Source organism: Colletes gigas, unplaced genomic scaffold, assembly GCF_013123115.1.
Source record: "Colletes gigas isolate AHSC1104 unplaced genomic scaffold, ASM1312311v1 Colletes_gigas_Sc00002, whole genome shotgun sequence".
In the NCBI taxonomy this organism is placed as follows: domain Eukaryota; kingdom Metazoa; phylum Arthropoda; class Insecta; order Hymenoptera; family Colletidae; genus Colletes; species Colletes gigas.
The window spans coordinates 2,641,618-2,653,004 of record NW_025106631.1 but is presented as its reverse complement, the minus strand read 5'-3'; the positions used below and the strand labels follow the sequence as shown (position 1 = coordinate 2,653,004).

Here is an 11,387-nt window from a genome sequence, read left to right as displayed (position 1 = left end):
ACGCATCAATTTATTTATCCAAACAAGTACATGATTTTTCATTTTTCGAATGGTATTATTTATCGTAATTTCATGTTACAGAATACAGATATCTTCCTCGTTATAACAAACAACATCACAAATATCGATAAATCATTCGTAAAATTAAATTTCAACTTGAAATTAACGACCAAGCGCATAAATATATTTTTTCAAAATCTTTTATTTCCATTCTCCTCGTTAAGAACATTATCCATTAATTCGTGTAATACGTTTCTTATATTGTAAATTGTTTTTAACTTAAACGATAGAAAAAGCATAAAATTATAATTTTAAAACTATTTATTATCCTTGCATTACTAGTTTAATCGTAGGCAGATCGCTCGATGTGATTGCACTGTTTGAGCATCCCAAAATTCTTCCCACGAGTTTCCTTCTTCTTCATTGTACAGTTATTAATGAACGTTCGATAATGATAACAAAACTTATTTAGATTATATAAAACCTAAATAAGATAAAGTAATATAAAAAAGCAATATAACAGTAATAAAACATTTCCTTTAGAATTGCCTTTAACAAAGTGAGAAAAATCCAGCACGTTTGGCACACCTTGTTTTATTCATCAAACATTTTGATCTATTATCGGTTATCATGTATATGTTCTTATGTCATAAGGGTCACCGAAATCGGCCTGTTTCGCCCATTCCACTCCCTATTCAAACAAACGAATTTACAATCACATCCTTGTCATAAACTCCGTTTCAACGATCTACTTACTTCGAGAAAATGCCTGAACATTTCCTGTGCATCTTGTTCGGACGAAAAGATTGCTTTCAAAGTATGTCTCGTCGGTGGTTCCAATGCACGATCGATCGACGTCCAAATACATTCTTTTCCACAGACCTTATAGTAAAATTTTCAACATCACAATTATTTGAGAATTTTTTAACAGGTCGATAAACATAATCAATATATTTTCACCTCCATCTCGGTGTTCAGATAGATCGCCGTATTGCTTACAATTTCATTTGTTTCGTCCGCTTTCACTATTATACTTCCAATAAAATTATCGGAATCATAATAAATCAGAAAGTTTCCTACAGCCACTAGCTTCCACTTTGTTTCCTCGCTCGTTCTGGCAAGCAAAGTTGCTCTTTTCTCAAAAATGGTTAAATAGTTATGATTATCACCTTCGTCTTCCTCCTCTTCGTACACTTCTTCGTCTTCGATTTCCTCAACATCTTCGTTCTCCTCCTCTTCCGGTTCTTCTATTATTGGCTCATCTTCAGTAACTTTCTCACCTGCATTTATACGAGTTTTATAGCAAATGCGTATCGTCACCTCCAACGTCACAAACGAGTTCAAAGGGTTAAATTTTATTTACGACAAAGCATAAGACAGTTACATCCTTACATGCCTGTTTCTTTTCCAAGAAATGTATTGTACGAAACGAAAAATGATTCGATAGAACGACTTCGCACATTTTTATATCACGAAATAAATATCACGACCACTTATCACAATTATGCTGAAATATATCGATTCGAAAAATAATTTTCTTAATACCATGACGTTTAAAAAAAAAAAAAAGAATAACGAAACGTTCCTTAAAGCAGATTTTCATTCGACTTATTTTAGTAGCCAATTTCATCACAAATTATAATACTCTTAAATAATAGTACATTCTATAAGTAAAAATAAATCTACAATTAACAATGTTTAACGATAAAAAAATATACGTATTCTATATTATGTATGTTGATTATGATGGATATACATGTATCATGCAGCCAGAAGCGGTGATCATAAATTGTTGAAAGCGTTATATATAAAAAAAAAAAGAAAAACAAAGACGGGTTTGCATCTTATTCCTTACGAATTTCGCTTAGCGTTTGTTGGATTTTGTCGATCGTATCCTTAAACTTTGAGGCCAATTCTGGATTCTTAAATTTAACTCCTAATTTTTCTACGGCTGGTTGATCGTCGGTATAATTCATGCCCGCCCATATCCATGTACGGTCCGAAGTAGAAAGTTTGCTGAACTTTAAATCCTGGGTGAGCAAAAGGTTGCACACTACTTTGTAAACTTGATCTCTGCGCAACAATAATCTGTAAGTTCCGTGTTCTGCGTGGTGTAAAATTTTCATTTCTCCAACGCCTCTCTCTTTCCACTCGCGCGTATCACTGTTATATCTGTACAATTTGGCTCTCTCGCAAAATACTGTAACATAAACATAAAAATTAAACCACTGATGTTGGCGTTCAATATTTTTATGTTTACGAACTCCGTACCTTTTTCTTCGTCTTCCTCTCCAGTCCGTACCTCGATAACATCGGGTAACGGTACGATGGGCTCGAAGTGAGGATCGTGTTCTTGTTCATTTTCGTTTTCAGGAGACTCTACTTCCTCGTTCTCAGCATCTTTCGTTTTTTCAGCGGATTTGTCGGTAGATTTGGAACCAAATACGGCCGATCCAGCGCCAGAGAAGGAGAAGTTCGGGTCTACGAAATAATTGAAAAACAATAATTTTATTCTGCCTCGCAGAGTCCACTAAAATTACCTGTTAGACTACTTTGAGATACATGCCTGTTTTAAATGCTTGCTGGGGTGCTTTCGCTGCCAAGGCCGAGAACGATATGTCGGCCGCCGGCAGAAAACTAATATCACTATCTTTCTGAGACTCGCTTTCCAGCGTCGCTGGTTTCGTTTCAGAAATGTTCGTTATTATAGGGCTCGTGATTCCGAACGGTGATTCGTTTGCACGCGCGCCGAAAGATAAATTAAACGAAAACGTATTATCGAATACTGTATTAGCAGGCTTGGCGGACGCTCCAAACAGACACGTTGTGGTGTTCGTTATAAACGGGGACGAATTACTGGTGGTGGTTTCGGGATTGGTTTTCGTCGAATATAACCCGAAAGCCGGCGCGGTACCAAATACGGTCGCGCCGCTCGTAGTGGTTTTCGTTTGAGAGTTAATATTATTTAAAATTGTCGACTCCGAATTATTTCCACTGACATTGAAAGAACCAGACTTAGGAAGAGCCAGAACATTCTTTCCCGCGCTCGGGTTGAACGGATTGTCTGACACAGGTGTCCCAAACATGGACACCGAGGATGTCGTGGATATCGATGAATTGAAAGGAGACGATATAGCAGGCTCTGCTTGACCCTGGGAGATAATGGGACTGCAGATTTTCAAATTTTCGCCCGCCAGAATATTTTGCTCGGTCGCGGGTTTCGGTATCTCGCCGATGGTAGGTTGACTCTGTGGCAGAATGAACGAAAAACCAGTAGTCTTCTTGTCGCTGTTTCCGAACGATATAGTAGAAGGAATAGCTGTGGAAAACGAATTCGTGGTAAGTTGTGGTGTGCTACTAGCGTGGGATCGTGACTCAAAGATAGACAAAACTGTATTCTGCGTACTTGTGTTAGTAGTCGAAACAGGCGTTTGGGCAGGTTCCGTGACGTTACTCGGGGTGGCGCTGGTGCTGCCAATTTTTGGAGGAAACTGTATGGCGGACGAGGTACTTTTCGATACCGACGCCTCCGTTGCTGAACTTTGATCTTGGAACAACGGCGCGCCTGGTTCTTTGCAACCTCTGCACCCAGAACAATCTGGCTTCTGCTTGTACGCGTAGAAGTTCTCCGGTAGCTGTAATTTTATCGCGGCTTCTTTCTCCTCGGGCGTCACTTTCGCCTCGTAGAGAACCTCGATGTCCTGGGGCGACGACGACTTAACAAACGTCTCCGCCTTCGACTCTGTCTTTGGTTCGCTGGTTGGAAAATCCTGCTCCCTCCTCGCGTCGTCCATTATCTTCTTGAAGTTGTTCGCGATATCAGAATTCTTGAAACGACAGGCGAATAGCGTGTGCCTGATCTCTCCTTCGCTGTAGTCGGCGGCGGTCCAGATCCAAGTCTTCTCGTCCCTGGGTTTGATTTCCATGGTGGGTAGAATGAAATGATTCAGACAGAGCTTCAAGATTTGCTCCCGCCTCATTATCAGTCTCAGTTTACCCGTCTTATTGTGCCGTAACAACTTGATGTCGCCCAGACCACGCTCTTTCCATTCGGACGTCGACTTGTCGTACCTGAACAACTTCGCCCTGTGGCTGTAAAGTATCTCCTCGTCCTCCTCCCCCGTTTTAACTTCGATTTTATCCGGCAGAGGGATGATCGGCGAGAAGTGAATATCGTCGCTCTCTACCACCTCCTCCTCGCTGTTTTCACCGCCCCCTGGTGACTTGGTCGGCGACTTGGCCACGAAATTGAAGCCAAACGATTTGCCTGGCGATCCGAACGTGAACGGTGAGTCTTTGTTCGGCGGTGTGCTTGGCCTCTGTTGCATTCCAAACACAAATTTCGTACTGGAATTATCTCCTTTGGTGTCAGCTGTGGGCTTAGAATCGTTGGAACTATCGGCAGACGGTGGTATTCGGAATGTAAATCCACTTTTGCTCTTCTTATTGATATCTTGCGGTATACCGAAGGTGAACGAAGGAGTAGTTCCAGAGGCAGCTGTGCCTATCATGAAACCGTCTGTTTTTGGCTTTGGCGGAATCGACGGGTCTTTGGGCGTGTCGCAGGCAACGCAGTAATTGTTACCAATGGTGTTGACGATCTCGCAACAGTTGCATTTCCACGAACCAGGTGGCGGTTTGAACATTTGGGAAAGCGGTATCTGATTCGAGGCGGTGTTGGTGGCTGCGACCGTGGGTGTGCTTTCTTTGCTGGCTGCAGAGGGATTCGGTGCTTTGCAAGCTACGCACGCCACGTTCGACGCCGTGTTCTGCGTGTAACAGGCGTCGCAGTTCCACGAGCCAGGCGGTGGTTTGAACATCTCGGCCAAAGAAGGCTGCGTTTTGCTCTTTTGCACGTTCTTGGTCTTCTCTGGTTTCTTCAGACTCTCCGCAGCAACGCAATCTTTCACCATTCTCTGCTGGTTGCTGGTGATCGTATCGTAGAACTTAGAAGCTTGGGCGGACGTTTTAAACGTAGCTGAAAACATTCCCGTTTTATTACCAGGTCCATACTGTATGGTCCAATTGACAACCACGTTGCTACCATCCTTGTACGTGAACGGTGTCTTACTCAGAACATTGTAATTATAGCAAACCTTCGAACCGTTCTGCTCTGTCATCAGCAATCGAATCCTACCGGTTTTCGAATTCCACAAAGCCTTCAACTGACCAGTACCTCTACTCTCCCACTGTTTGGTATCGTTATTGTAATACTGAAGACTCGCCTTGCTCTCGACCAACGTTTCCTCGTGTTCGGTGGACACATTCGTGGCGTCGATGCCCACGCAACCAGTCGTATTCGGCGCAGGCGCATGCGGTCGCCTCAGCGACGATTGAGAAACGTTTGTAGAAACGGTCGAGCCGACGGCTGGAGTCGATGTCGTTGCAGGCTCCAACCGCGGTGCGGTTGTTTTTGCAAACGAGAACGTGGACGGTTGAGAAGTCGGTTCAGCGACCGTGGTTTTCGCCGTTGCTGTCATAGTACTCTCTGCAGTGGTTACAGCCTTGTTGAACGTGAATCCAGCGAACGGACTACCCTCGGTTTTACTGGGAGTTTTCGAGGATTCGGTGGTAACCACCTTCTGAATAATCGGTGTCGACATGAATGAAAATCCACCGATAACCGTCGACGTTGTATTGCTCTTCGATTTGTCCAACAAAGCTTCCGACGTTGTGGTCGTTTCAGCGGGTTGATTCTTCTGACCAACTTGCTGCTCCAAAGGCTTTGCCTCCTTCTTCTCGACGTTGCTTGTAGTCGTACTGACCTTGGTCAATGATTTCTCAGCGCTGTCGACTGACTTTTCAGGGGATCGAGGGAGACTTGCTTTGGCTCTGTCAAAGTGCTCCTTGAAGGATGCACCTTCCTCCACAGTTTTAAACGTAATACAAAACATTTCCAGCTTCAGCTCTCCCTCGGCGAAATCTTGGGCGACCCAAACCCAGGCGTTCCCGTTGTTCGATTTGGCGGTCAGTTCCATATTAGGCGACAGGTAATGATTGGCGCATACCTTTAATACTTGTTCCCTGCGCATAAGTAAACGTACCTTGCCCTCCTCGTTTCGGAGCAGTTTCACGTTACCGACGCCACGCTCTTTCCACTCGTTGCCCACGTAACGGAACAGTTTGGCTCTGCCGCAGAACAATACCTCCTGATCCTCTTCACCCGTGGTGACCTTCACCTCAGCGGGCAGAGGTATGATGGGAACGAAATCTGGTATCGGATCGTGCTCGTAATCCGAGCTGTTCGGCGAACCGACCGAGCAAACGTTGGCGTTGCTATCCGCCTTCGGTGCCTCGTTCATGGAAATACTCGCTGGCGTGGTGGTAAGAGTGGCTGCCAAGGGCGGAAGATTGACCGTCGTCGGTACAGTAATTTGCGACGGCATAGAGATCTGGTAACAATGAGGAACGGACTGTTCCATCGTGGCCGACGTGGAGATGCCTCCTTGTCTGAAATGTGGAGGAATGGTTACGCTGAGCGTCGGCTGAACGACCGGCGCTGTAGTCGGGAGTGTATCAGAGGTGGTGATAACAACGTTAACCGGTGGAATTTTGTTCAGAGGCGCGTCCTTTATGGTCGCCTCGGTCTTCGCCATTTCCTCCTTTTGTAGGAGGATTTGCAACGACTGATTCGTCGGCGGCATCAGATCCGGCATCTGAGTCGGCAATCTCGTTGTGAACAGGCTCTGTTGAAGTATATTTTCCGGCATCTTCGACCTGGTATCAGGATAGAGTACTGGCATTGGATAAACATTTGGCGGATACAGAGAAGGAATAGCCTGAGCGTTTGGATCCGTGAACGACATGGCTCCTGGATAATAGCCTTGAAACGCAGTGGTCGTGGGATAAACCAATTGGGAATACGGATGTCTGTGAGACGTTTGGAACATATTTCCGGATATCGAGGACACGGGACCCGTCTGATTCGCGTTATAATTCAAGTCGTTGTAATGCTCCTCGCTCAGAGCGCATAAATCCTCCTCCATATTGAGATTGACGTTGATCGGCTTGACGCGTTGACGACGCATATCTTTCCGCAACTCGCTCACTTCTTTGGCCAGCTCCTCGACTTTCTTCAATATGGTTTTATTGTGGTCCACTATCGACTGTATCATACTGTCCTTCGCGTGAAGCGTTTGATTGATCGCACGAATTTGAGCGTCCAGACGCTCGGGGCTTGGACGTGCCTCCGAACGATTGCGCGACAAATCCATTATGTCTTGGTGTTGCGGTCTGTAAGGTGTGCTGGACTGTTTCGGGGTTCGATGAGTATTCTTTTGCGGTATGCTGAGCATATTGCTCGAGGTGTTCAATACTGTAAACGTTGGTAGCGCCATGTTCGTGGTCGGTTGATCGGCGACGCTGTGCGCGGATGAATAGCTTTCGTCCGACATACCGTCGTATTCGTTTCTGCTCAAGTCCCCTTGCGATTCATCCAGATCGATTCTCTTCAATTTATTCTCTATGTCGACGATGTGCAAGGAAAGCTGCGAATTCAAAGGATGTTTCGGATTCGTCTCCGGGCTACGCAGCCGATCCAACGTCAGATAAAAACATTCCTTGGCTTTCGAGAGCATGATGATGTGCTGCGATCTCATTTCGGATGTCAAGCTTTCTTTTGGCATGGAACTAACGATTTCGTCCGCGAGCATCTGGTACACCTGTCCTTGCTGGAACGAGGCCTCCGGGCATTTCAACGCCTGCAACGCGTCGATCGCTTTCTCGTACTGTTTGTCACGCACGAAACGCTGAGCCAGGAACAATTTACCTTCCTCCAGAGCCTTGATCAAGTCCGAGTTGTCCATTTCTTTTCCTTGATAATTGAAGAACTTCGAGCTGGTCACACGAAGAATTTGATTGTTCTGCAGCCTCTCGAGAAGCGGAATCGCGTTCGACCAATACATCTCGTAGCGTGCCTCCAAACTAGATATATCACCATTGCCTGGATCCGTTTCCTTCAACACTTCCGCTCTGTGGTGAAACACTCGTGCTAAATGAACTAGAAGAGCTGGGTGCAATCCGTGATTCCCGATACAGCGAACGGCTTCCAGACCTCGCTGTAACTCCAATCTTATTTCTCCAAGATCCTCGTTCAGCGGCATTTGTTTGTCCATCGAGTATACTTTGTACGCACAGGACCACCATTTTTCTTGAACGCAAGTACAAAGGGTGTTCGTGAGGTCCGCCGGTAATGTGGGCAATTTCTCAGAGTTCATGAACCCGCTCAGTCGTTGTTCCTCGATCGCCGTAGAAGCGCATAAGATCGCCGCGTTCAGAAATGCGTCGATATCGAGACGACTCAGACTGTCGGGGGCTGCTTGACTCAGATTGAAAACGGAGAATTGTAGTTCGCAGAACACGCGCGACGTTTGATTCGGATGAGGTCCGTCGTCTTTCTTATTACGAGGCCAGCTCCTCAAACCAAGCCAAACTTGATGGTGAAGCGAATTTGGCCACACTTCCTCCGATATTTCGTCGAATCGTTTCAATTCGTGATACGAGCACAGACGTAATGGCGGATTCGAATTGGAGGAATTTGCAAAGTACGACTTTGCTTTGCCGTCCTGACACAATCGACCAATAAAGATCCTCTGGTAAACACGTTCGCGCCACGAGTTCGTGCAAAACTTGTCGATTTTGTCCAACAATTTTTTAGTATTGTCTCGAGCATAATCTTGAAGCACGTGACCAGACTGACTACATCTGTACGATCCTTCTCTGTACCATACGTGAATTTGATTCTTAAGTCGGTTCTTTAAATGCATGGTCCACACAGCGGTGGGATCTATAGGCGTGACGTGCAACGCGGTCAAGAAAAGTGGTGCACACAGGCGGCCGGCTTCGGACCAACTGTCCTCTCCCATTTTAGTTTTACGTAAAAATAAACATGCTAAATGAAAATGTAACTGTCCCCACATGTGTAACAACATGTTTTCGATAAAAGCAGGATGAGTGGTGATATTTCTTGATTTAAATTCAGTTAAACTCTGATCAAAACTGAAATATAAACATTACAATTAAACGATATTACATATTAAAAGATCTAAAAATTGAAATCCTTCTTACTTGAATACTGCTTGTGTAGCATCCGACATATTTTTTATTATATTACCCTGCTCTTTCAAACAAAGCGCTGCATATCTTTCCAAGACAGAAATATAGAATATCCAGAATGTCCAATCTGACTGCTTACTCGCTTTACACTCTAAAAGTAATTCGCTTAACGATTGATACCAATCGATACTATTTCTGTGACTATGTTTCGCTTCGATTCCAGCAGCATGATTATACGCATCGTCTAGTCTATGATTTCCTACATAGTGCTTCAACAACTTAATTTGTAGGTGCACATCGGTTTGTCTTACCGATAATTCAGCTAAAAAAATATAAAGGATTTTTTTTAATTCCAAGCAAACTATATTCTGTCGATTAAGGCAAAACAGAAATCTCACTACGTACAGGTAATAAGTTTTTCTAGATCTTCGTTGCTGTCGTTTGATTTTTCTTGGGTTAACATTTTCTCCTTTAATTCAAAAACTATTGGATGATGTGGAAAGGTTTTGTCCGCTCTTTCTACCCAATATTTAATTATATTCATATCTACTTTGAAATCCATATCTGTCAGTAGTTCGCAAACTAATTGACACAAAATAAAATATAAACGTAGAATTTTCGATTATAATAATAATATTAATCCGACATATTGTATTATACCTTTTAAAATAAGATCGTCTTGCTTCGGTTCTAATTCAAGAGATATTTTATATTGCATAAAAGCTGCCTCCTTTTGTTTCAAAGCTTCAAGGGCTTGTCCCAATAATTTATAAGCGCCTGAACATCTGTTCCGTACTTCCAAATAATTAAAAATATATTTTTTCGCTGATTCATAATCTCCGACACGATAGTATAGCTTTGCAATGTTATAACATCGAAGATTTTTCTACAAATTATTATAAAACGACATGTACAAAGACACGCATAGATACCATGTTATTATATCGCCTGCCGAATGCACCCCATATATATGCACACTTTTATAAAATATAATAAATCCATATTTCGTGTATTACGGATTCAAGAATAAAAATAAATAATAAGATGAGAAATTACATTTTACTAAATATTTTTAAATCAAATTCCTATACGATTGGCAAAAAATCGTTAAACCGTTAAACAGAGGTTAATACACGTACGTGTATGGATCGTTTTCATAAACGAGTCAAGGTCTTCGTCACTATACAATACACTTAATATTAGATAAAAGCTATTATACGTTAATATTTATATGAACTTCATTCAGTATATAGATAAAATTGCAACCGAGATGTCAGTAAACAATCGACTATAACGCAACGAGCCGTAATATACGGGAATGTTTGGCAGTAACGACTTTGTCGTTAAAAAATAACCTTACCTCCTCCGGGCTTTTAAGCTTAATAAAAATGTCTTTCACGTGTCGGTCAACATCCTTCTTCGATCGAAACATTATCGGAGATCAGTTTGAAGCTTCCTTCGGCTCTCACGTGCGATATTAATAGTCAATATTCGACTAAAATGAAATTACAAACACGATTATATGGAGTGAACTCCACGATACAAGTTCCCTCATACCACAACTCTCTTTCAAACGATCTCAGCGAAATCAGGCGTGCCAACTTACCGCCGCCCTCTGAAACTGCATTTCGAATTATACAATTTTACACAAACATTTCACACAGACGATGCTCACGGTGCAACGAGTTTTGTTTTATTTTTTTACTAAATTAAAAATCGTTGCTGTGAATTGAACGTATCTCGTTTAAATTTTCGCATATCGAAAATCGATGTTGCGTCATCAGGAGCAATCAATGTGAAGTTATAAGCGAAATTCAAAATATAAATATATAAAGCAGGCAGCCAACGTAAGAACCGAACCGTTTCCGTTAATGGTAACCGGTACTTATCATGCGCATCCAAGCCTTCGATTGCAAAATGGTAAAGGACTTTTCGGTTTCTCTCCGTTACAAGGAGTTTGCATGTATCGATTTGGTCCATTATTTGGAAACATCCTGTACAGCGAATGCCGCGCTACGGTTGGAAATTATTTGCGTTACAACCGGACGCAGTAGCCAATTACAAAATCTTAGGTTATCAAGAATCGAATCAAATTCGTCTTTTATCAGGCATAAATGTTGTTTCCGCGACACTTTTTCGAGCCTTTTTTTCGCCATCTCTCGCTGCTTTATCCGCGAAACGTTCTCATCGATTTTGTCGTTCGATGAATTTAAAAATGTAGCAAATGTAAACCGTATTGCCAGCGAGATCGGAATTCCATTGGTCGCTGTATCAAATGTATCGTTCTGGTCACAAATGTATTACGATAGATTCAATGCACAGAAAACAATTAC

General features: G+C 42.9%; 1 protein-coding gene across 3 annotated transcripts; it reads right to left on the bottom strand.

The window, feature by feature from the left end:
- Nucleotides 1-96: 96 nt before the first annotated feature.
- On the bottom strand, nucleotides 97-10,789 carry LOC122401822 (E3 SUMO-protein ligase RanBP2). 3 transcript variants are annotated; one of them, XR_006259466.1, is made up of 13 exons: nucleotides 10,661-10,789; nucleotides 10,415-10,549; nucleotides 9,715-9,940; nucleotides 9,460-9,636; nucleotides 9,067-9,376; nucleotides 3,407-8,997; nucleotides 2,567-3,319; nucleotides 2,272-2,481; nucleotides 1,856-2,200; nucleotides 1,170-1,280; nucleotides 757-882; nucleotides 589-691; nucleotides 97-484 (listed from the first exon to the last, which is right to left on the bottom strand). XR_006259466.1 is itself a non-coding variant. In XM_043404204.1 (12 exons), the coding sequence occupies exons 2-12, from the start codon at nucleotides 10,484-10,486 to the stop codon at nucleotides 629-631; spliced, it is 8,193 nt and encodes a 2,730-aa protein (XP_043260139.1). In that variant the 5' UTR covers nucleotides 10,487-10,549; nucleotides 10,661-10,789; the 3' UTR covers nucleotides 97-628. The 3 variants fall into 3 exon arrangements, 2 of the variants coding, with proteins under 2 accessions (XP_043260139.1, XP_043260146.1); XM_043404204.1 differs by having other exon boundaries at nucleotides 97-691; nucleotides 961-1,280; XM_043404211.1 differs by having other exon boundaries at nucleotides 97-691.
- Nucleotides 10,790-11,387: the final 598 nt, after the last annotated feature.